The sequence below is a fragment of the Anopheles bellator genome, chromosome 2 (assembly GCF_943735745.2).
Source record: "Anopheles bellator chromosome 2, idAnoBellAS_SP24_06.2, whole genome shotgun sequence".
Lineage (NCBI taxonomy): Eukaryota > Metazoa > Arthropoda > Insecta > Diptera > Culicidae > Anopheles > Anopheles bellator.
This window is the reverse complement of record NC_071286.1, coordinates 68,379,317-68,405,733: the sequence shown is the minus strand read 5'-3', so window position 1 is coordinate 68,405,733 and position 26,417 is coordinate 68,379,317. Positions and strand designations below refer to the sequence as shown.

Sequence of the window (26,417 nt, the reverse complement as noted above, 5' to 3'; positions counted from 1 at the left end):
GGCTCGTTCAAAAGGTGTTACATTAGACTATAATTTTTATCAGTAGCGTGTGATAATTCAACAGCCGTGTGAAACGTGACCACACAGCTTTTAGTGGAATTCTGATGCTGCAGATGTCCTCGAGGATTAGTATTAAGTTTATCTACGTTAGCGTTTGTAAATGGACAAAAGGGCCCAAAACATTAAAGGGACTTTTGTAGATAAACTTCATCAGCTTGGTTTAAAGTTAAACAAAGTCTCACTTTTACGGTCGCGTAAAGACTTCCTCTATCACCTAGTATCAAATCATTCCGAAGTGCGATGAATGTTACGCTTGTCTTGATGGAGACGCCCGGCATGTCATCGCTTGTGCCCCGGGCCCGCATGCCACCAAGTGCCACAACATATTTTACTAAACAAACTCACTCATCCTCAAAGAAGCGCCGTTTCCGTTGACAGCACTCTCGAAAAATCCTGCTTCATACAATCATTAAACGGGTTTTTTTTTCAATAACTTTCACACCGTCACTCAACAGCGCCGCGCTCGCTGCCAGCGGCCGCTAACGATCCTATGCTCTACTTTTGATAGACGTACCACCGGAGCATAAACGCGCACATCAAAAGACTCATCGCGGGACACGTTTATACACACAGCGCTTTTTTCGCGCGTTTCGCGCAACCTGATTCTGATGTGTGTGTCCTTGTTGCGCGGATGGGCCGTGCGCGTGAGTGATGCGAACGATGGTCGTGGTAGGTCCTTTGAGGCACTACTCCTCGACTAAAACTCGGAACAAAACGCACCAGCGTTGGGTTCGCTTTTTTTTTTCTTCAAACATGCACTCGTTCGATAGCAGCACGTCGTCGGATGGTACCTCACTAATCAATATGACTGTTAAGCGGCTTGACGACGACACGTGGGCCTCCGTCGCTCGGCCATTGCTTTTTGAGTAGAGCCTCAATAATTCATGATTATCGATTTTTATTTCTCCCAAAGCCAGCGGGAACGGCGCCTGTGGCCACCTGTGCCGCGCGTCTTGTCTTAGCGGGCTTAGAGGGTCCCGGATCCGATGGCGCCAGTCCGTCCCTGGGCCGGTGCCTGCTGTAGTCAAATTGTTGTTTTTCAAATGAAACTTTTCCCATCGGCGGCACCGAGGGCACCGCCCGGCCATCACAAACTGCAGAGAGGCCGTGGAAAGTTAAACATGTAAAGAAGGATCATCGAAACGAAGCGAACGAAACGGTGGGTGGCAGAACAGGGTTGGGATGTAACGACCGGGCCGTCAACTACAACTCCCTTTCTTCCGTGCCTGTTTCCTCTGTTTGGTTCCCCATCAAATGGCCTCGGCAGACAGAGCGGCATCGGGAAAGCTGGAAACATACTTCATGTCATTATTAAGCAGCAAATATTGAAAAGTTTGCCGATGGCGTGTCACTCTTCAGGCTTCGAGGGGTAGTGCGCTAAGGGTAGCCCCGTAGTTCTCGTAATAGAGAGCCGGAGAGCTAGCCGGCAACATACACGGCTACAACACACAGCAGGACAATTTCCGTTTTCCGTGCGATATTATGAAGTGAGCGCCCAACTCGAGCCGAGGGACTCGAGCAATGGTTTTCGGAAACGATCGACTTTTCGGTCGGGATGATTCGCTAAATCCCGGACGGGGTTGCCGATGCTACCTCTCAGGGCTCATCATCCACAGCATCCCCACCGGGCGCGGTCCGGTATCATAACTGAACAGCGGGATGCAAAAATGGGAGTGCAAAATCGAAAGTTGCCCGACTGTTTGCTCATCTCATCTGGAGTGGTGCTAAAAATCTTCGTTCGCCGCACGAAATGATGATTTGATCCTGTTGAGTTTCGGCATCATCAGCCGCGCCGCGCGGCGGTGGCGTTGGCTGCATTAACATGCTCTTCGACTGGCTCATCGCCGGGCCCTGCTCCGGTAGGTGAGTGCTTGAGATTAACCGGTTGCCGCCATGTATGCCGGCGTTCAGACGATCATGTAAGTGCTGTGCTGGTGGTGGCCCTCGGGCTTTGATGAAAGGAAAATGAGGAAATCCTTGGAATCATTTAAAGCACGGTGCCGGGGACGCTGCGGAGTGGCTGCCGTGCCGGGCCCGGGGAGCTTTTCGCTGAGTGAGTTTTTGAATATGAACTTTGCGTGCTTCTTTCTCGTTCGCTTTTTGCTTTCTTTTCCCCATTCACTTCAAAGTGTAGTAGTTTCGTTCGGAAGCGCCCGGGCTGATCGAAGAGGAGGCGCCTTTGGGAAGCCGTCCCATCCGGGGCCGACATTCGATCGATGGTTTCTGTTCGGCCCGGTCGCCCGTTCGACTAACCCACATCGTTGCACGCTGCCATATTTCCGGCTCGTCGTTCGGTTTCTTCGTTTTCATCGTCGTCTTCTTCGCTTGTAATTTTATATTAATACACATCCCACCATTTCCATCCAATCTGTGTACGCCACACATCACGCTGGTACATGAACGATGCTCGATGCCGTTCTTTAATCTTCCCGAGAGCACTGATTCAACTTCCGGCCATCACACCTTCCATCCGCACACACGCCGTGACTGAGAAGCGTGGTGCAAAATCGAAACGGTGATTGGGAACACGGCTTTCGGTTGGGAGTTTAGAGTTTATTAGAGAGCCGGGAAGTACTTCCTTCCATAAAATGGTGTTGGTTTTCATCAATAGATCGTCAACCCGCGCTACGGAGGACCGGATATCGACGAATCCAACTGAATGCAGGCTAAAAGGATGAGAAATTTTGTGAAGAATATTAGGAGCTTTTTTAAATCTAATCTTCTTTCGGTTTTCTTGCGTAGAAAAATGATTCGAATTGTATTCGATCTTGTGACACTGTGACGACATTCATAAAGTTCCACTTTGCTCCAGCACACCACTAGAGCCACCGTGTTGGATTAACGGAAGTGCTAAGAGCGTAGTGGACAGCAAAAAATATTGCTACAAATGAAACGAAAGTCACAGATGTACCGATGCTGCTGCGTGACATAAAATCACGAGTGTAAGCGCATAAATTTTGTTGCGAACAAAAACAGATACAATTTAACGCTTGTAAATGCCGCCAGCTGCTGATTTATGCGCTCGGTGCTAACAGATAAAAACCCATAACGAAACTCGCACACGGTGTCGTGCTGCGTGTGGTCAGCCTCGGTACTCCCTAAACCGTTGCGTGTAGCATATTGACACGCGCTGATCGCTGCGTTTAAGCCCAGCCCCATCATCCTCCTCCGTGGACCGAACGCTAATGGAGTGTTCGATTGCCCGTAACGGCCATAAATCTGATTTTAATTGTGTTCCGATGGGGAAAAATTGAAAAACCGTACGCCTAGCGTTACCGGGGGCCACCGCCGGATCGACGTTATACACTGTGACATCTAAGCCTCTCAGCGGTATGAAAACGAATTAAGTAATTAGCGAACGCTTGCGCTGTGTGTGTTATTAGTAGTGTTCGCAGAGATCGATAGTGTGCCCGACCGGCCATCGATGGACCCCGTTGGGGTTTGGCCAACCCATCACTCCCTTCCAGTATCGCTTGCGTCGAGCGCAACAAACTGCTGCAGGAAAACTGCTCGATGCTGTTGGGAAATTAAACTTTAATCGATCTATTATTTTCAATTTACATAATCATAATCGCTTAAACCCATAATCAGTACGATACAACGACGTAAGCGCGGTAATGGGGAGTGCCACCAGGTGACACGGCAGCACCGTTCTCGGAACAGCATGCTTTGGATGGGCTATCGGCCACCATCGTCCCTCCCGTCTTCTCGCGCACGGGTGATCTGATCCTGGATGTGATAATCCACACCGGCCACTACTGACCGTCGTGGCTACAGCAACCTAGGGCTTTCCATTGTGACGCTGGCTGTTCCATGGCTGTTGACGACCGTTTAGAGCCTCGGTACGGGACCGAAGCTACCAGAGAGATGGATGACACGAGCTGAAAATTAATAGCTTTCCACGGGCTGCAGTTTCTTCGCGGAAGCAGCGTGCCGAAGCCTGCAGATGTGCTTTGTTTGTAGGTCATGTGGAGAGCACAGTGCAAAACATTTGTTTGTGAGTGCTTTTTGTGTGAGGGAAAAAAGGAAAAAAGGAAACAAAAGGAAACACTGTGTGCGCTAGTATGTTGCTGCGGGAATCGAACTTCAAAACCACTCCGAACCTTGCGAAAAGAAATGACCACTGCAGTGGCCTGCCAGTGCTACGGGCACAGCATTCCTCCGGACCTTTCTGACCAAATTCTTTCTGCCAAGCGAAAACAAGGGGGCAAAAATAAAATCAGCTGCGCCGGTTCTGCGAAAGGTTTCGGTACTCTGGCTACTGCAGCCAGGGGCCAGATGGCGCCTACGGAAGCGAGGATGAAATGAATGACACCTAAATGCATTTTCATTAACTCGCCCGACTTTCGCCTCCTGCAGAAAGAGAGAGAGAGAGAGAGAGAGAGAGATGGGAATGCCATCAATTGTGGCAGCGGTCGCGGAAACGCTGGGGCGCACCGATTCCTTCGGGAGATGTGAACTTTTTCCCGGTCGAACCTGACTACTCACACACCTACTCTGTCTCGCTCAAAGGGACGGTTCGAGGATATGAGGTCCAAAGATTCATTTGAATACAGACTTGCTTGAATGCGACAAATTTGCTTTAGAACGTAGTTTTCCTCTCCGCTTTCCCGATACGGCGCAGCATTGCCCCACCGGAGAAGTTTCTCAGTTCCGGTGATATTCCGGTGAAATCCAGCGAGTACGAGGTAGCCAAATCGAAAAAAGCCTTCCTACAATTGCCAACGGATTGATGGACTCCTTAATCCTTCGATCGTGCTTACGAGCCCAACGCTTTTCAACCGATTTTCAACCGACTTTTCGAACTGTTATCCAAGACAACCACTTTTTCGAGATTATAGAAAAAATACTTATCCAAGATAACAACGTGCTCTGCTGGTTGCATACATTTTGGCGTAACGGAATCTTCGGACTTTATTGTTTATTCTACGCAAGGCTCCGAAAAAATTTTGCTCCATTGTTAAAGTAGCCGATAAAAGTTGGTTTAAAGAGTAATTTTTATCACTCTTTCGACTTCTCGGAATTCTCGTAATCTATGCAAAATGGACGGTTACTTGCTTATCTATTTTGGAAAATATAACTAAAAAACTAACTAACTATCAAATTTTTTAAATTGGTTTATGACCGTCATTTCCCCATAGTGTCTCGGTGCGGCACGAGAGACTGGATTCTTGTCGGGCAAAGATTGAAGAGTAATTTGCGAAAATTCAGCTGTTGAAAAACGATTATGTTCTAATTTTATCAGCCCCCTCGGGGGAACGGCCGTTGTCCCTATGCGACGGTGTGGAGAAGTCTTTTCCCCTTTGCTTGCCAACTTCTGGCCACCTGGACCCGTTCCGAAAAGCGGTGAAGGGTGTTTTTTGGGGGAGAAAGCTTTTACACTTTACTTTGATGATTCGTGCAGATGCAGATATGTCACGGAACTTGTATCTTCATGAGCCAGCTGTCATCAAGGACCGGGTTCGTTTGGTTGGACATGATGATGATAACTAGGACACTCTGGGTCGGTTTTACGAATGAAGTATAAAATGCTTAAAGAATTAACCAGTTGTGTTGTTGAAGGGAAAATGAAAAACAAGCGACTCTCAGGTGAAAATGTGTTGTAATTACAATAAACTTTAACCAACCGTCCGAGTAACTAACGTTTTCTTAATTTAATTCGTTGCAAAAGCAAGGGTCCATCCAGCTCGCTTTATGTATGCTTCGAACTCAAAAGGAATGTGTTTAAACATTTTCATTCAATACATGATTAAATAAAGGCGCACATTGGATCTTACAGATACACTGACGTAAGAGGAAAATATTTTAGAAAGAATTAATAAGAAATAGTTGAGAAAACTTAGTGTTTTCACGGCTTAGGTCTTGCTGTACTCGCTCGCTGTAGGGTCACGCCACCGGGACCACTTTATCTTGTTCATGCGTTCAATTAAACCCCAACATAACTTGCAGCATTTTAACTTTTAAGGCCTCTTATCTGCCAGCAGCCAGCGCTGCGCGGGATGGCCCGCCCATAAAACGACCGAACCGGAGAGAGCCCGTGCATGTACAATTTATTTAAACTTCGAAATACTCAAACCAACGGCCCCTGACGGATAGGTCCGTGGCACGAAGACCGGAACGACGATACGGAACCTGGATCTCCCCAGTCAGCACGAAGCACACACAACAACGTCTCGATGGCTTCACTGCGATACCGGCTCCCGGGAGCACTGGGGCTGAGCTGCGAACGGGTCCCAAATGAAGCCATTACGGTCGCTGCACGGTGGCAGGCAACACGATACGAAAGTAGAAATTACTGCTCCAAATCATCATCTTCTAAGGTTCTTCGGTGGGTCCTTGGGAGATATTCTGGCCGGCCCCTGTGACCGGGCGGGAGCGCCGATAACGAGCACAACTTAAAGCGAGCGCTGGCTGGCTTCTTCGCATCCCCATTCCGGTGTCATAATCGTGCAATTATTTCCCTCTTCAGCAGCGCGGCAGCAGCGTGTCTAGTGGCGGGAGACCCTCGTCGTCCTGGGTCGTCGATTGGGGGATCATTTTGGCAAGTGCCAAGAACTCTCCTCCGTGAACTCGGTGGTGGTGTGTGCATCGGCACGGGGCAACCCCATCTTGTGGCCGGCCCGGAAGCGCTCGACCAATATTTGCAATCGTACCCTCGGCGCCAATTGTCAACAAGAGGAGATAATTCTTGAAGGTGGCCCCGAGCCAACCGCACCACACATCAGCCCGGATCGAATCCGACACCGAGTCTGGGTGGTGGTGCGGCAGAAAACGGAAGGCCCAGCTACGACGACGATGGAGTGCACCGGAAAAATCCGGCTGCCCCAAAAAGTCAAACAAAGCCAACTACGGATCCTGCTTCGCCGTCGTCGACAGTTGGTTTATGCTGTGCCATTAAAATTCATGTTTATAACTCCCAGGTGAGGGAATTAACAGCAATAACATTGCCGTGCCGTGTGCCATGCGCCAGCGAGGATACACCCGAGCAACATCGAAGCGCGACCGGGAGAACCCAGTCTAGACACGAGGCGCCAATTGATGAACGGCCGGCACGATGCGGGATGCGTTGAAGTGCTGATGGAGAGAAAAAATATCGCAGGGGAGCAAAACCGACGGGCAAACACAAATAATGGCGATCCGAAGCGTTAGTGAGTCCACCACAATCCACCGGCGAAGATTTGGGCTGAAAAAAGTGCCCATCCTGGCAACGGCACGTCAAACTGAGTGCTCCCCGTGAAGAGAGCGCATTACGTGGAATTTATACGTCCTCGTAGTGACGTGGTGACACCCTTCTGAAAACACTCCCTTACTCTGGCACCGCGAGACCGACACCATCCGACGGGGAGAAAGGGGTATACTTTGTGCGGTGGCAGAGAAATCCTGTTAATCCGTCCCCGGGCGGGAAGCACCAGGAAGCGCGGCAAGGATTAAAGGCAACACATATCGTAGATCTGACGGAGTTGCCAGAGGCTCCCGGCATTCCAGCTGTCGTGTCGGCCAGCTTTGCACGGCCCGTCTGCGGCGACACAATTGAAACGCTTTGGTGCCTTCTGGCACCCAATTCGACTCCACCGCCGTCGCACTGAGACTTGAGCCACAAGACAGACAGACAGACAGCAGCAAGGACGTGCCCGGGCACGTGATGATGCCGATACGGTGGCCGGTTCGAAGGACAAAACAACGCTCCTGCTGCTGCTCCGGCATGTTGGTCCGTAGCGAAAGTCTAATTGAATTTAATCTGTCTCGTATTTATATTCCGATTCGATGTCCTCTCGCTCTCTGCGCAACCGGAACCTCAGCCACTCAGCCGCTCTCAAAAGCCATCCGTCGGCGTCCTTTTGGGGTGGATGGGAAACCGATTATTATACTACAAAATCGTTCGGCTACTCCGTCCACAATCCGTTCGAACTGGGTGCACTGTGACACTTGGAGCACAACCGAACGCCGGTGTTTTATTCGAAAGGACACAGCAGCAGTCAGGGCCGGAACTGACGACGACTCGTGACTCGGGTACACGGTGCTTAAGGCGCTCGGTGCTCCGATGCCCGGTGGACGGGCCGGATTCGAACAGACCGACCGACGACCTGTTGCACTGTACTAGATGTCCTTGGCTTCTCCGTCCCTCTTCGGGAGCGTTCTTTGACGTGTGCGCACTTTCAAGCAAGGCTGCTGGTGCAAGGCCAAGGAATGGTGAGTACGACACTGTGTCCCAGTGTCGTGCTCTCCCCATCCAGGCGACTTCATAGGGCCGGCCGACCAGCTCGTCTGCATGTGAACAAACACATCCTTGCTGGTGAGGTGACCCCGTAATTGGCTTCTAAGCCGCCGGGCTATTCGAATTTTAATCCTTTTATAAGTTTGTTTTCTGTGAATGCTGTTGCAACCGTACACGAGGACACGAGGTGTACGAGGCGAAAAGAGCTCTCGGTAATTCCATTTCGATCGATTGTGTCCCAGTTGGTCCCCAGCCGGGATTTCGGCTTTAATAAATTATGAAACGGCCAATCGGAGAGAATTCATTTTGCTAACCAACGAGAGTTGCGATAACGGCGATGTCCGAAGCGCACAAACTGTTAATAATAGAAAGAGCTATGAATTGTGGCATACCTTTAAAAACATATCTTGTGGTTAAATTTACCAATTGATGGTCTGTATATTAAGTGTGGAGTTGATACAAATTTGCGTACTTCTTGCGTGAAGCCTATTAAAACTAAGCCGTTGGTTAGAGCGTAACTACGCATGAACCGACTTACCGAGAGTTTGGCAACAATACTGTAATTAATACGAATAGAGAAAATCCAACAATGTTAAACGCATCAGCGGTGCAGGAAACTGAAGAACCATTGAGCAACTTATCGAACGAAGACCGGATATCGTAAAGGATACACAGAAGCATTCCCTTCTCCGAGCACGTAGAGTGAAAACTTACGCGAGACTGACGGCCGTTTCCGCTATAAATCTTTACAGCTGGTTTCATACGCCGTCCCGTGAACGACTCTTACGAGCATCGAACGGCGGGGAACGCTTCTTAATGAGCTTGAAAAGAAAATCTTCACTCGCTTGCTGCTTGCCTGCCTGGCAGTGTGGCCGAATGGTGATTGGCACTTCTCGCAGCGAGCTTGAAGTGTATCAGAAAATGGTTAAGATGCAGTGGATAAGTTTCGCCCCATAATGAAGAATTACTTGCATGAAGGCCGAGAGAACCGGCTCCTGATGGTCGTGAGTGAAGCACAACGTTAGGGGTTCTAGCTAGCATGATGAAACTTACTCCTGTCCCTGTGCATGGCGCTGACGGCGGTGGCGCCTCCATTAGATGCCCACAGCACACCTGTGGACCACAGCTTCGCCTTACAGGCGGTGTAATAAATTTCCCCGCCTCACTGAGTGCGGCCAGGACTACGGGAAAAGTTTACTAAACTGACGTATGTTACACGGAATTGGGCCATTATATTTTGAAGAGCGACAGAGAAAGAGCTGGTGAAGTTTAAGGTTCGTTCAATTGGTCGGCTAGTACAGGGTTCTTAATTACCACGTCGGTACGCCACGGTGGCTGTTGGGATATCAGCAAAATCCCGGCCGCCAAAGATCCCCAACGTAATGAAGTCAGCAGTTGTTGGGCGCACACTGTGCGATATGACTTGATGAGCATTTGATGTGACACACTTGACACAGTGGTGAATATAGATGGGTTCGGTTCGCTCTTCGTGACGCGAGACATCACATTACGCGTCCTTGCACGATGCGGCGAAATGCGAACCGAAGGCAAACGGGCCAGGACGAGCTAAGCGTGCCCTCGGTCCTAGCTTCGTTCGATCCGTTCCAAGAGTGCCAGCCTCGTGCTCTGTAATGAACGCAGGGACAAAGAGCGCACTTAATGCGAATAATGATCATTCGACGATGACGAGGATGCAGTTTAAGCGCGATAAGGACCGGAAATGGGTGGTTTTTTGGAACCGATGAACGATGCGGACGAATATTCGCGGGCCAGCCAGCCAGCGTGCTGATCGTTGTGTGCCAGGGCCATCGTCACCGCCGTCGCTTGAACTCAATTAAGTGCACCAACGGAGGCCAAATTGTATGTTTGCGTGTTTGTGGTCGAAAGCGAACCGCGACACTGCGCGCGTGTGCGTATAGTTCGGTCGTGTCCTGGCGCAAGGATCGGTCGCACCGTCGAGTGTGCCTAATTGAAGAGTGTCCGGAACGCGCGAAACGTTTCGCGCCTCTGTGCCGCGGGTGACCTTTCCGTGGGGCCTACCCGGGAGCGATCCGTACACAGAGTTCGTCAAAAACGGGCGAGCGATTTTCGTTCGTTACCGCCATCGAAACCTCCTAATTGAATCATTTCAGAATCCATCTCGTCCGGCGCGTCGGCGCCGAGATCTGACCGCGGGACGATTGCGGATGCAGCCCACGTAGCCGCCGTGTACTGGGGGATGCATTTTGAAGGCCGGGCCCAATTCGTTACTCTCCAAATGAATTTACCCAATCGATAGCCCGTCGTGCCCGGTGTCCTGGTTCTACCGGCGGTAAAATCCGACTAACGACAACAAACGGCTGGCCATTGAGAAGTGCTGGCCGCCAGGGTTCGGTGCGCGCCGCTGAAGCCGTGGCCAGAACGGCGAGAGTGCCAATAAAAGAAATGTAAACCTCGTTAAGCGATCAATTTGAGCGATATCGTGATGGTGTCTAAATTCCATCAAATTCATAGCGTCACGGAACCCAATCTAGGCGCTGTGGTACGTGTTGGGAATTTTTAATCCCCATCGTAGCAGTGACCGAGCGACAGCGTGAATCTCGGTGCCGGAACCTATCGGTACGTTTCGATAATCAGTGCTTTAAGTGATTATAACGAGTGGCTATGAAACATTTGAAACCGTCTTAGACGTTTGTCGGCACCTGCTTAAGTCGGGATCCGCAGATCTGCAAAAGGGGTAGTCGGATTCGTGCTGCTAATTTATTCCTTCACCACAAGACGGCAAACGTCATTGGGAAGCTACGATGAGTTCTGCTAAGTGATTCGCGGCGCACGGTAATCAGGTCAACCATCCACCGACAGCAGCAACCGTCTTATGGAAACTCAATTATTGTATAATAATTAGCGCATGTATTATTAGCGCACTGGACCCAAGCCGTGGCCGAGCTTTGGTCCTCGCATAGAGGACCTTAGATGTCAGTTAGGCCGTGCTTAAAATAATGGACGGGCTGGGCAACAAAGTAGAGCGCCACAAACACGGTTCCAGTGATCGTTCCTAGAAGGATCCCCAGCTCTGTCGCTTCCGCTAACATCTCCCTACTCCCTGCAGAAGCTTCGCGACGAGCTTGCCTATAATGTCTATCGGGTGATGGTACGTTCATCGGGGCAGTCACCGCCCGAACGGTGCATTCCATATGTCCGGCTGCATTTTCTGCATGTCTGCATATTGACATCAACAGAGAGAGAGCTGGACCTCCGAGTAGGAACGTGCTGGACTGGCGTCAACAACATCGATTGCGACGCACGTCGAAAGCTGTCAGGAATGGGTGTGGTCCACTGTTTCAGTTAGCTTCGTTTCGATTTGATTCAATTTCCTGGTGCGCCGAGCGTTGGCCATGAGTTTGAATCGACAGGTTCGATTATGAGAGAAGATAATAGAAAGGATCAGTCCTGAGTTACTGGATAAAATGAAAATCGAATGCCTGGTCGATACCAAGTGGAAATTTCATGAAAACCATCAAAATGCTTTGAAATCTCAAATAGAATATTTAGAATAATTATTCATCGGTCACTAGTTTAGTGATAATTTATGTGCTTCAAACAATCATTAGCATTTCGTTTGGATGGTACGAAAAACCATTCGCAAGCAGTTCACAAGTACCGACACGGGCTTAAGCGTCAGTTCCGAATGTCGTTGCCAGTTTGCATAGCTTCCGAGAACGAGAAACGATTGCGACGGTTTTCTGCCGCCGCTGCCAAGCACTTGCCCGATTGGTAGAAGTTCACAAACGCACACAACAGCACAAACGTTTACTCGAATGCCCAGTACCCGGCAGTCTCTCGGAACTACTTCACAAACAATAGCACTCGAACTATATTTCCAGAAGTAAACTTCACGCTCCAGGACCCTCGCAAGGACCCTGCAAATTCTCCGCTGGGCTGAGGTGTGTTTTCCCAAGATGCCACGCTTGGGCCGTAGCTGAGGCTCTCATAAACAGTCACCGACAATCTCAACTGATAACAGGCGAGATGAAGAAGATTGGCCTAGTGGCTAAAATAATGAAACTAGATCCTGAACCAGAGGCCAGCACCGTTGGCCCATCCTTGTCGGTTGGCTTACTGTTGTAGTGTTTTGGCGAGTTTTCCCATCCGGAACACACTCTTACCGGCCTTCTCGCTGCAGTACAATAATTGTAATGCCCAAACCAACACAACCTCCCTCGGAGTGGAACGGAAGGAGCGAAAGTTTTAATTAAGGAAATATTTGCTTTACCGTCGCCATTACGTGATGGAGTGCTGGGCCTTCGGGAACGCTTGGTTGAAGGTGGCCGGAGAAAGAAAATCTACCATTAAGCATTTACCTTACCCGAATGTCTTTAATGCCTGACTGCCGAAAGTTACATGGCGGCGCTCGTTCCGCGGTGACCCCGTAATAGTTATGACGATGGTTTCATCACCTAGTTCCCGGACACATCGGCCATCGTACAGACCAAGCTCGGCGAATCATTTGCTAATTACGACGCATCCGCCAGCCCGCAAGACGTATGTGTAGGGTGGGCCCTCTCTCTCTGGGTCGGCGAGGCGTTAATCTGATTCGCCGATGATGTTTGCAAGCGCGCCTTGTTCACTCCATAAATTGCCCATTACGCTAATTATGCTGCCAGAATGCGGTGCTGCGCGATCAACAACTCCACATCGCCGGCGCTGGGGGTACCCGGGGCAAGTTTGGAAATGGATCCATTTGGCGCTGTCGATGTCTGCGTCGTCCGTCGACTAATATCATCGCTGTCAGATTAGAAACGAATTAGTCCGGTTTTTGGTGCACTTTGTCGAGTTCGCTCCGGTGGCGACCGACGAACGGCAGCACAGCCACAGCGGTTCCGGGGTTCTCCGCAGTACTTACCAGTGGTTTTAAATGGCCTATTCGCTTTCTCGTTACAGATGCACCATCCGATCCAGATGAAGCCCGCTGACAGTGAAAACCGAAACGGTAAGTGAAGCAATGATTTTATTGGTCCGGAATTGGACATTGAGTTGCCAACCGATCTCTCATCATGAAGATCCTTCTCGGCATCGTAAAGTTGAAAAGCAGTTATTGTGTGTCTGTGGTTTCTCACGAAGATCGTAGCGTAATTAATTTTAATCGAGCGCGGAACAGTCGTTGATGTGAGATGTGAATCACGCGAATTCCGGACTTACTCCGAGGACATGCTCTATTACCAGCACCAAAATCGAATGGAGTCAATTTGATGATTTCTTTACCTCAAGTCGCCAAGGAATACAAAAAAAGGACGCCACGTGTCGTTGGAATCCGTTTTGGTGCGAGTGTCAATTTCAATTCCGTTAAGCCTCATTGGCGCCGCCCAACCGGTAGCCGAGGTTCTGGTCCTCGCAGACCGGATGTAAGGTTTGCTTTCTGCCAACCACAGCACATACCGAGGCACTCAAGCCTTAAATTAAATGTGAATCCTTACCGAACGCGCCCGGGTCCCTCTGCTCGGTGGGAAGCCGGAGCGCACCACTTCAAGACATCCTGGCAGCCACGAATAATCGGGGAACTCACTCACTCCGACGCCCGGAAGTGGCTTTGTATGTTTTGCGGGTTGTGTTTATATCTTCTGCTAAAATAACGATTACGATTCGCTTTACAACACGCTGATGGATCCTCTCTGGTGCTCTCTTTGCTCTGCTCAACGGACGGACATTGGACCATAAATATGCAACGCTGGCCGTTTCGAAGCTGAACGAGGCGAGCGTGTGTTGCATTCTAAATGGTGTATATCCGGAGGCGGATGGACCATGTTTGTTGTGATTGTTCCTGGTCGTTGAAAAATGGGCAAAAGAGTTAGAAGTCAGCGTCCCCCTGGGGGGTTGGCCAACCGCCCTGTTGCAGGGGATTAACATAGGAACCAGTGGATTACCACAACATTCGAACATTCGAAGGCCTTGTCCCGAACCAGACAACCGATTCCGCCATTCCCTCAAGGACTTGGTCCGGAGTGTACGTAGGTGGGAAGCGACTTCCTCAGTCCTCGAAGTAGACGGGGGTCCCCCGCCAAAACTTGTCTCGCAGCCAATCTATTGATGCTTGAACAAATAACAACAACTTTCCCAATTAAACTTTTCGTGAGCTCACCGGCAGCTTACGTGAATGCACCGAGGGCGCGAATTGGCCGTATTCGTGCTTAAATTTGTCTCTCTATCTTGTTTCTGGTCAACCAGCACACGGGTCGTTGGCAACGGGAACCAGGAGCACCGTTGCGGGGAATCGGACATGATAAATGTTCTCCAGACACGGTACCATCCTCCCGGTCGGAAAGTCGGCTCACATTCGGCCGGGAAAACCGGTAAACGGGAGGAAATGGAACCGGTAGCCGGTGTAGAAATGTGTAAATATTCATTTTCCATTTTCCAAATACAACATAGACACAGGGGCGCTTGCGGGAACCGGGAACCTGCACCTGTGCGGTACTTGCGGCGCTTTGAAGAGGTAATTTCAATCTACTTTCTGCTCATTTTCGCACTTTGTATGGAAACCTTTTTTTTGGGCCCCAACTTGAGGGCCGCCGGATGTTGCGAAACACTTTGGGGACATGCTAACGACAAATCGAGAGAGCAAGGAGACAGACATGCCACACTGGTAAAAAACGCAGAGGTACCACGCAGAGGCTCAGGGCACAAAAAAGGGCTTCCTTGCGCGGAAAATGGTCGCCTTTTGGAGTTTGAGACAGGCGCCGAATGAGAAGCGCGCTGGTCCGGAAATTTGAAGAATTCAATTATCAGTGTCACTTTTCTTGCCCACCAGAGGGCGGCGTCCGACGACGACACCGCCGACGGTCCGCTAAAGATAGGTAAGGCAGAAAAAAACGGCAAACCTTCAAGTAGCCACTAAACTAAATGACAAGCAAGATTGATGAGAAATGAGCTCGCTTCTGCCCCGTGGCCCGGAACCGCCGACGGAAATGAAGTAACCGATAACAGTACCAACCATCAGGGGGCCGCCTTTTCCGCGAACGACCATGGGCAATATCTTAACACGAAGCCACAAGCTTCTGTACACACGCAGAACTTGGTGCAAAAGGCTTCAATTAAATTATTTGATGACCATTTTGTGCTTTGTGTTGGCGGAGGTGGCGTATTCTTCCTGCCTTTCCCAGTTCTGTACCGGTAATTCGATTTTCGATTGTAATTAAAGTCGCGCGTCAGGCTTTTTTAAACCTCGTTCCCCGAATGCGTTGCAAATTTTTATTCGGTGAAAAGCCTTGTTTTTCGCAGTGCTTCACGCGGGACAAAACGTAATGAAGGGCCAGAGTCCAGAGTCCGAAACTCTGCACCCACTTCAGACCCTGGCTGAAGTCGATGGGGCCACCAACGGTTAGAAAAACGTCTCCGACCATCTCCAGAACCGCCTCGCTGTCCAACGGCTGATCCACAAAAAAAAGGTTGCGAATGAAAACAGAAGAAAAGGCAATGAAAAATTCAGATGGAAATGATTTTCTTTCATTAAATTTAATTTTAATAATTAAGGACGCTGATGATGCTCTGGCCTGAAACAGAGCCGTCTGCCTGTCCCCGGGCTAGGTAAGCGAAACTGGGGAAAGGTTCCCGGGAACTTCCTTTTTGGAGATTGGTTTTTGAATGTTGCATTTATTCTGATGGTGGAACCTTTTCGCGTGGCATGGCGCGGCCGGCGGTGACCCTTTGTGACCGGGAACCGCAACAATTCGCAGGCTGAAAAACCGAAAGAGAGCCCCCGCCGTAAAGGTTCGCGAATCCTTGACTTCGACTTGTATTTTTGCTGCTGCAAATGTCCTGAATGGACCAGCCCGCGGACTGCATCAGCGAAGAGCGGAGTGAAATAAAAATCGCATGTTTATTGACGCAAATTGGGGTTGTGGTATGCAGTTCCACCGCTGGCCCTGGTAGTTTGCTAATTTCACTTAAACGAAGCTGCCGCGGGCCGCGAAAGGTCGAGCGGCAGGATGTTGCCTAATTTAATTATGGTCGAATATTCTTGCTTAACCTTTTTGGCCTTTGCATACTTTAATCGGGGCCGTTGGGAACGAAAGAAACCGATCCAAGCGATACACCACTGCAGGAACGGAGGGTGAATAATATTGTAAACGTTTTATAGACATTTTAGAGTGTTATTTTTACCAACGTTGAATAAATTCGAAAAACCGGTCATTTTGCGTTAATTTTAAAAGCACTTTTTATTGTTTCGAAATCGAAAAACATACGTTTGTTTACTAATCTAATTTATCCGTTGGAGTGTAAACGTCAGTTGACGTTTGACGTTTCTGGAGTTGTATTTTGGCGCCCAGCTGGATCGGCGGGTTATCTGCTGTTCGCGATACACTTCCGTGAATGGAAAACTGTGGCCAGTGAAAAGTGTTGTGAAACAGTGTGAAATATCTGCCAGTATGCCGCCCGTCCCAACAAGCCAGAAGAGGCACATTCCAGCAAGTCAAAGTTGCCATTATTGCTTCCTTTGGTTGCTCTGTTGGAGAAGGTTGAGGTCCGCACCAGAAAGCACAGCGAGAGCGGCTTCAGCCGGAGAGGAGAGGTGTTCGCACTGTAAACGAACCGGAATCTTTGAAGGTGAGGACTCCTTATTTGTGGAGAAGCTGATATTTTCTCTAATATGGTTTTCATATTTTAGGTTAGTGCCTCCGCAGTTTACCTGATTCGAGCGAACACTCATTTTTGTGGTCGTGATGCAAAGCACGGTAAAAAAACCTTTCTATCAATGTGATCGACGATTTGAAGAAAGCATCCAAGCAACGCGGTGCATTGGCAAGAGTTTGCGACATCTATGTTACCTTTGGCATGTTCCGGTGTCGCAACTCCCGCCCGGTTAGGTAACATTCTCATGAAAGTGTTATTATGCGCCCGAGCACCGGTTGGGCAGGATTTTGCACTACGCTTCGCTGTGCAAAAGAAACTGTTTTAGATTTTGCCATCCTTCTCGCATGCCAAATCGTCCTTGCCACTCGGACATGTCATCGCCCGGTTGCTCGATTTTCCAATTTTCATCCAAAGCGTCGTCCGGTCGCTGCTGCACCGAACGGCCACGGCACAACATGCTGAAACAATTTATGAACGTGTACTGCATATAAACAATTTTTCACATCCTGCTACATTTTCCCGCTCGCCGCCACACCACGCCAGTGACGTGGCCGCGTCGGTGAACTGTTTTCGCCGGAAACAAACGCGGCACAAGGGTTCACAATTATTGCGCCGGCGGAAGGTTTTTGTCGCTCGCTCTCTTTCTGCTGCCTCGTTAAAACTTGTCGAACGCCAGAAGCTCACCGCGGCTACTAAGCTCGACCAATGCCTGGACCGGGGCAGTTGTAACTTGCATCGGGACTGTCGGGCTTTACTGTTCGGCCCTGCCGCCCGCCAGGCCGGGCGACTACATAAAACATAGCAAAATAATCGTCCGGCGTGGCCCGGAAAAGGGGAGGCATTTCATAGCATGCTTTATAAACTAAAAACGCCATCAAACGCCTAGCACCGACCAACGGCCGGCGGGGCGACAAACGCCAGCGCCCCCACCTGGCCGGTTTATGCTCCAGGGCCGAGCTGCAATTTCGTGCGGCCATTCGACCCAGCGGCGACGACGACGACGACGTCCAGAGTCCTGCGGCTTATGGTTTAAAAAGGTTATAAAAAGGCCGCCCCGAAAACGGTGCTTCAAAACGGCCCGAAACACTACGGCGTGGCGCAGCTGCCGCAGGCTGCAGTAACTAGTTTTTGATTATACGTTTTTTTGTGTTCTACCCTGCGCCGAGCATTGTTTTGCCCACCATTACCGTTCCCGGTGCGCCGATATTGTTTTGTGAGATTTGTGTCATGCGCCGGGCGGTAGTTTTTCGGCTTTTTTACGACACGCCGGAAAAGCACCGCCTGGAGTTTGGTGTACGGGTTTTTGGTGATACGAAACATTTGAAGCTTTCCGAACCGTTGCAACCGGAGAAATATTTCTTTATTTCTATTTCGGTCCTCGGTGGGCAATTGATATAAAATGGGTAAAATGGCATAGCAAAACAGTTCATTTGACATCCAGCCCAACTCCAGCCCAGAAAAAGTTTGCTTCAATTCAATATCTACACTTCGATTTTTTTTTCTTTTAGAAGTTTCTCAAGCGCATTTGCAACCGACTCGGATCGACGGACTAATTAAACCTAAACTTTACCATGCAAAGGAAGGCTATTTGCGGTTCTCTGGAATTGAATCCATCGAACCGGAAACCGTGCGCTTGGTGGGAAGAAGCTGCACCACCATCGACTCGATCTTCTGGGCAGCCGAAAAATCGAATTTTCTTAAACGGCGCACAAGTTCGCCCGCTGGGCCCCGGAACCGGAGGGCGCTTGATGGAGCGTGTGGTGAAAGATTTATAGGGTGTAAAATTGTCATTTGCATCCGTGGTGGTCGAGTTCGGTGAATATCGATACGGAGCGGACGATGCACTTTTACACGAACGTGAAAACCGTCCTCGAAACGCAACGATGCAGCTGCACCCCGAAACTCGGCGTATGCTGTCGAAGTTCGCCACAAGAAGCGCGCTTTTCTTGGGGACGCAAGAAAACATCTCCCCCGAATAATTCGATTCGATCCGTGACGAGTATTTTCTGTTTTACGTCGGTTTAAAATAGGATGAGACTCGCTACAGTTTCGTTTCGGATTAGCAGTTCTGCGAAGGACCAGATGCAACCGAAGCAACTGTCTTTCACATTCTGTGGTGGGTTCATCGAAGGACGTTGGCATACAAATGCAAGACGAAAGCATTCTCCGACGGTTCCGTCATTGCTCGTCACATTTGCGGCCGGGTTTATGGAGCTACCGGAGCAAGGATGGAGCCATTGTGTCTGATCCACGGACAAAGGAGCAAGCGGATTTCTTTCATCGTTGTTTGCTGTTTATTGCAAACTGTTTTGTTTTCTATTGTCAAAGTCAGACGCTCTCAGAAAAGGAATTAAAACTCAGATATATTTACGATGCTCCATTCATGGTAGGCTCAATGTATGGTATCAGGATGCCGTTCTGTGCCTCTGAACAGAATGCTTTCGATTCTTCTTCAGCTTTTGCTCAACCACGTCATCAGACACACGGTGTTTGGTGCGGAAACATCAGGAGGTATTATGTTGTATGCTCACCGGTGGTCAATTATCCGCCAGATGGCGGCTACACGGCGGCCAACCTGGCTTCGCTGTGGGTTTCGAGTTCCGTTGTCGCCTTCCAGCCAACGTGCAGCAAAACAACCCAACAACAGCATGTCAACGGACGGGCAGGGCGGGTGGCGACCTACCCCACCAGAACCATGTTTTGCGGTTGACCTGTTAATTTATGCTGAATGCGTTTTCTGACACCTTCGGCGGTTCCGTCGGTAGTGCGATTATGGATGTTGTCACCATTTTTCAACGGTCGATTTTTATTTTCCGCCTTACGCGTCGGACACGCCCAGCCAGTGTTGGGAGTTTCCGCGAATTGGCCGGTGACGGTGTGAGCTTGGGGCAATTAATCAGAGCGCGCCATTATTTTGGCTCACGGCAGCCACCAGAAGGACGGGCTGATCTTCTGCTGGCCTGGCGCTTGTTGCTTGCGATCAATACCGGGCGATGCTACACGATCCGCAACGAGCGCGTAGGTGGTTCGCAAATGTGGCCACACAAGCACTCTGCAGTCCGCGTCTCAAGTGGCCGCGTGGGGGTTGGAAAATCGAGGCGACACGGTGTGTCGCCGGCAGCTAAACAGCTGGGCTGCCATGTTTTGGCCACCACTTAATTATCGTTTCAGCTCGCACCGGCTTGTCTTCGGCGATCGTACCATTCTTCGCGCCATCCATCCGGAAAATCGCCATCTTTCAGTGGGCGCATACTAATGGACGGAGATCCGTCCGGCCAATTGGTCCGTCGGTCGGGAGACGTGCACTGTGGGCGGGAGAGACGTTCTAAAATTGGATTTCGATTCGTTCGAAGACGGCGCCGTCGCCGTGATGATGGGGCCCCGTCGATCTGCTCCTCGACTTGGAGCCGGCGCAGGCGATGCAGAAATTATAAAAATATCTCCACGGAAAAGCGTCACCACGCCAGGAGGACTCCCCATCTGCTGCGCTGCTACTGGCCGTACCCTGCAGTGCAGGGTGGACACCCCACGTCCGCACTCTACAATGTTAATTAGAAACGGAAAGTGAAATTTAATCATCTTCCACCGGCGTGACCTGAAGCACCTGATGCTGCTACTGCCCCGCTCTGGGCTGTCCACTTGGGGATTTAAAAGTGAGCGACACAGAGGCGCACCGCTGCCGCCGCTGCGAGTCGGTGGCAGTAAACGAAGCCCAGCCCATCATTCGTGATCTGCCTGCGGGGGACACATGGCAGAGGTTGTCGTCAGCTGGCAGGAGTTAAAATGAAGTGGTGTGTGACACTGACAGACTTAACTTACTGACACCGAGAAGTGAGGCGGTACCGACCTGGGACCTGACGGCGGTCCAGCAATTGTTGGCGGCGGAAGTCGGTGCGCCGGACGATGCTCAGTTTTTCCGCTGCTTCCGTAACAGTATCGCATTACCCCGGTGTGGCGGCGCAGTTCTTTTATGATGTTTTTTTTCCTCTTCAAACTTCCAGTACTCTCTCCAAACCGCGCGCGTGCTGTGGACGATGATGGAGAGAAACATGAACTTTATGCACTGCCGCCCGGGGTCGGGTGGTTGCAGTGGCGTTTACTCCTTTAATTATGGTTTTGCTCCCGCCGGGGATGGGTCAGGAGCGGATGTTTAAGACCGCCATTTAAGCACGGTCAAGCAAGCAATGGACGGAAAGCTAATGTGTCGCCGCCGTCATCATGGCCAAAGGTCGGTCAGGAGCTTTGTGTGCATCTCATTTTTACTTTCGCTCCTGTTCCAGAGTGCCGTTGATACCTGCTCCATCCATCCGGCACACCCTGGACCGGAATTCGTGGCTCGGGAAAATTGTTGACGTTCGGGGAAAATTTAATCAAGGCGACACAACAAGGTTTCTCCCGTGGGGGTGGATTTTCCGGTACCACTATGCGAACTTCCGAGAACGAGAAAGCAAAAAGAGGAAGCCTTTCCTATCTGCAACGTAGTTGTTTGTCTAACGTCCGAGAAGCGGCTGGTTGGCCCTCCTTCTCTCTCTGTCTCTGGAGGGAAATTAGATGATCTTTCACCATCAGGCAATCAGGTATCCGGCGTGTCCTCCGAGGATGCAGCATCCAGGAATGGGGCAGTGCTTTTGATTTAATAGTGGCCCCCCATTGAGCTTACTTGTCCAGGGGTTTTTTGGGGAGAATTTTTGTTGGAATCGCCACTGCGTCACACTCGAGTCGCCAGGTAGCCATTCCAGTCCGATGACGAACTGCTTGGAAGAAGATACACATAAGATACATAAGCTCATGCACCGGTCAGGTAGCGAGCCAACCCGTGCGGGGTTGGCAAAAATGCAAATGAGGGCCAAGTAATGTATGCTACCTCATGGTTGCGGCAACGACAGAGGAGACAGAGTCACCTCGGAAGTGTGTTCCCCGGGTGCAACTTCGTTCGCCTTTTTTTGGTGACTCGTACACCCTACTTATCACTCGGGGCGCGGTAGCCCCCCACACGCGCGGCCCCACTCACACATATGCTGTCGGTTTGATGGTGGCCCCCTTCTTGGCCAGGAATGGCTGGCGAGTGTGGCCAAACCATTTCCGATTTGTCATCAGGTCCGGATGTTGGACGCGTCGGAGTGTTTCGTTGCAGACAAAACCGAGAAGTCAGCCAGCTTGACAGGCAGGCAGCACACCGGCACATGAAAGCTGGTGGCCCGGGTCCATTTAAGACCCCGTTTGGCGATGGCTTATTTTTGTTCCTTTGAAGGCTTGTGGTATGCTTTTGTTTTGGAAATGAACATTTGATGTTCGCTGCTGCCCTCTGTGTGCTGGGTCCAGAATGAAAACGTTTGCGACTGACGCAACCAAGGCAAAACCTGCTACCGCCTGGGGGGTTCTCAGACCCCCCCGGCACTAAGGAGGTGATAGATCATCTGACCTAGGGAACAATAGTGGCGCACTCAGAGGTGTTCTCTCGGCTGAGCCATACGCCTCTGCTCGATTGAAGTTCCCCGCAGAGCGGGAAGCTTGGCCACCATTCACGGGATTCACGGTCTTTGATATGGGGCAGAGAATGAATTGCGAGTGCCTCGAAGCCCGGTAGTGGCTTCGAAAGAAATTGCTTTACTCCCGGGGAGCGGACGCGTAGGAAGCATAGATTTGAGAGAAGTCTACGGAAGAAAGCCGGCCGCCTACCGACGCATGATCCTGATTTTGAATACCGTTTGAAGTGAAGTACCGGAAATAGAAAATATGTTGCCATATCAACGCCACACACCAACGCCAACCGTTTCCTGTTCCTCACTCCTGTGTTGCGGAAAGGCTTCGCTTTGGACACCAAGGTTACCGGCACCACGTACCCACAGTTAATTTGCTTTCATCTCTCCCGACATTGACTTGCTGCTGTTGCTGCTCCCGAAGCCCTTTTATAATCAGGACTACGGCGATGACGACGACGACGACGGTGCACCAAAATTGACAACGTGTGCTGCACCTTAAGCCTTTCATCTATTTTAATAGGGACAATTCCTGCATACCGTGATGTGCAGAACTCAATATCGCTGGGTTGCTTTTGTTATTGTTTAGGCTTTGAAGTTGATTTTTATTGGCACGTTTCGTAAGACACTTGGTGTGTCAGGGTTTGCTTACTTGCGTCCAAAGTGTGACCAACAGCTGATTGGATCAACCGCGCTCAGTCACTTATCATCTCGTGGTCCCGTGGCTCAGCGTTTCGCTTTCCATTTCCCAGTGCCTGTGCGCGAACGGCGGGGCACCTGAATCTGCCGCCGGACCTGTTTGCGGGGCCAACGTGTTTCTGTCAACGTCTCTCGAGCGCAAGAGAGTTGCCCCGGGTTTCTACCGCCCGGTGGCCATTTGTTGCGGGGCGACCATTACACAGCACTTACACTGCATCAAGGAGCGGGGTCGGGCCCCCCAGTGGACATTCCAGGCGCCCGGTGGCGGTTGTTGCTGCCGCAACCGAACGATGTTCCGAGGTTAGCTCGAGCGTAGTGAGGCTTGATCTTACGGGGAGCGCCGATCTATCGTCGGCTTGCAGCAGCCAGCCTCCGATGGCTGATCATCTCCGATAGATCGCGTATGTGTGCGGGACAGAGTGCACACAATGATCGCGGGGGGTTCGTTTAGTGTCACTCCTCTCGCTCGGGGTGAGGTCATCCCGTTGCTCTCTCGATTCCACACGGCCGGGATCTCTTCTCTAATCCCAACTCGCGCGCACGATACTCACATAATGGAGTCGTTTGTTTGAAATTCTTTGATTCTCCTACTCCCCGCACAGGTCTTGATGACAAACTCGCGGTCCGTTGTGATTTATATACCTTTCTTTTCGGCTGTGGAACATTCGGTGGCATATGCTTTTGCTGGCCACGGGACCCTCACTCTCTCTCTCTCTCTCTCTCTGTCAGAGGTGTTGTGCATCTTTCTTGTTCCTTCGCAAGGAATTCTACCGACACCCACACAAACATGCTCCATTCTATTTAATTTGAAACGTGCTCCGGATCATAATCGGGCGACCGAGAACGAACAGAAGCAAGAAAAGGATTCTTGACAGCAGCAGCAGCAGATGAGCGGAAGACGGTATGTGCCCTCAGCCAACCACTTTCCGACGATCGAGATTAGCTGGAAAAGATTGCGGCTCGTCATGGTGTGGGATCTTCACCGTCCGCTGCGTACGCTGCCCTGGGCTCGGTTCCTTTTTTTTGGATGATATGCTAAAGGGTGCAGCTAGTGGCCCAGTCTCTGGAGCCTATTCAAACGCAACTAATGTGGCGTGGAATTTGGTACAACGGTGTATTTGAATTCCGTTCAACTACACAACCGTTGTGACACACCTTTGAACCTGGCGCGCGCGGCTTCTGCGGATACTTCGCCCTCTCTCGACCGGGACACGTGTGACGATCGCCGTCATCGTGCGTCTCTTTTTCGCTGTCTCGACGTTGTTTACAAAACGATCGACGAAGCACTCCGAGAGAGAGAGAGAGCGCGGACTGAGAGAGACTCTTCGCCGCGATCGTCGCGCGCGTTTAAAGTCGCGATCGCGACGCAACGCGTCGCGTCGGCCTCAGGAGCGAGAGCAGCGCTCACCAAACGAGAGAGAGAGGGAGAGAGAGAGCACACGCGGGAATGATTGAAACGCGCGCGGTCCATCGCCGTCATTGTTCATTGCACGCGCGCGTGTATGAAATATATATTAGCTTAGTTGGGCTTCGAGTTTTGTTTCAGCACGAACGCGACGCGCCGCGCTCGAACCGCAGTCGCAACCGCAGCGCGCGGTTGTGGTTTGGCTTCTCGCGCCTCCTTCTCACAGAAGATTTGTTCCCGTCGTCGTCGTCGTCGTGGTCGTCGTTGTTCGATCGCCATCGATCGCCGTCGATCGCCGTGATCTCCGTTCGGTTAGTGTTTGTTCCGGCGCTGTTGGCGCCGTTTCTGTTGTGTGATGCAATTGCACGCAACCCCCACGAGCCGGCCCTACTGCAGCGGTGCAGTGCGGCGGTGCAGCTACCGCGATATTCGCTAATTCAAGCGCCAGCCTCGTGAGCGCGTGTAGTGTTCGTGCGTACGCGAGTCCGTGACTGCGTTGCGATCGCGATCGCTGTTGAGTCACACGGTTTTTTTTGCAGTGCTAAAAAAGTAGTAGCACCGGCTAGGTTTTAAGCACAAAAAAAAAACCGGGCTCCCGTGAAATTGTGTCACGCACGACCGTGCGATCGAAATGAATCAGGCGCTGCACTTTGAGGAGATGGGCCCTCCGCCGCTCCTACACTTTTGCGGTGGTGCGTCCGGTCCGGACGTGGTGGCCACGGAAGCGCCCCTTCCGCCGGATGTTACTGCCACGGCGACCGGAAGCGGTCACCGGTTGCTACTCGGTGCCGGTGTGGCCGTTTCATCGGCCGCCACAATCGCAGCGGCAGTGTCCCCGTCGTCGTTGTCGTCACCGTCGTCGTTGTTGTTGTCCTCGCCATCCTTGCCATCAGCAGCAACAACGATGTGCTGTCCGTCGTCTCCGTCGTCCTATGTCGAGTGAGTGATCACCAAGCCGCGGATGCCTCAACCGATCGGGGTGCTGGTGGTGTTCGGTGTCCCCGAGGATTGTGTTTGGTTTTTTTCCGTCGGGGATCTTTTTTTTCCATGCTACACCGGGTGGTGGTGGAAAAATAATACACTTATCAAGCGATTGGTTCGTTGCTCAACCCTCCTCTTTTTGGTTAGTAATCATTTGCAAGCAACCAGTTTAAGAACGTGCGGTGCGGTAAAGGTGTGCGATCGGCCCGGGAATGCCTAAAGTCGAGGAGACGCATCAACTCACCGGAGGTGTCATTTGAATTTGAAATTACACTTCACCCGTCCAGCAACGCCGTGCCGTGTGTCGATGGCCCTCGTAAAGGGGCGTATGAGTGTGTTTGTGTGCATGTGTGGAGCATATAGCATATTTGCTGAGCAAACGAGCCAGCGTCGTTCGTACAGAGCCGTGTAAGAGGTTAAAAAGTGTCAGCTTTTTTTTTCTTTTCGAGAGCCTTAGATAATCTTCATGAGTGTGCCCGGGCCGCTAACTAGTGAAAACTTCTAACAGCGCCTGTTTTTTGCCATCCAGTCGGGTCGGATGTATTTCTTCTCGTATTTCTGTGTGTTTAAGGTTGGGTTTGTACATAATCTCGGCCCGCGGGGAGTCCTCGTGACCGCGAAGTGATTAGCGTCTCAGCGTTCGGGCCGTCACGACGAGACGCACGCGCTGGAAAACGCGTGCAGTAAGCCGTTGGGTGGTACCTTAAGGCGAGAGGTTTGAATTGGGCTAACGAAACGGTCACGAGTTTGAGTATCTTCAGAGTTAGCTCCTCCGGTTCATGGACACCATGGGTAAATCTTGCATGACTGCCTTCGACTAAGCTCTACCGCGATGCCACTATTATTAGCACTATTTAACGCCCGCGATGCCAGCCCGTACATTTATTTCCAACCGACCACTCTGGAAGAGCTCTAGTGTCGCTTTAGAACAAATTTTTTAAACATCTAATATCATTCTGAGTGCTGTCTA

General features: G+C 50.8%; 1 protein-coding gene across 1 annotated transcript in view; it reads left to right on the top strand.

Moving 5' to 3' along the window:
- The window catches only part of LOC131211399 (CUGBP Elav-like family member 2), a 103,583-nt gene that overhangs the window by 22,322 nt on the left and 54,844 nt on the right, over window positions 1-26,417 (top strand). Inside the window, exon 4 of the mRNA XM_058204841.1 lies at window positions 13,196-13,244. Coding sequence (XP_058060824.1) covers window positions 13,196-13,244 — 49 coding nt within the window. The remainder of the gene's footprint in view (window positions 1-13,195; window positions 13,245-26,417) is intronic.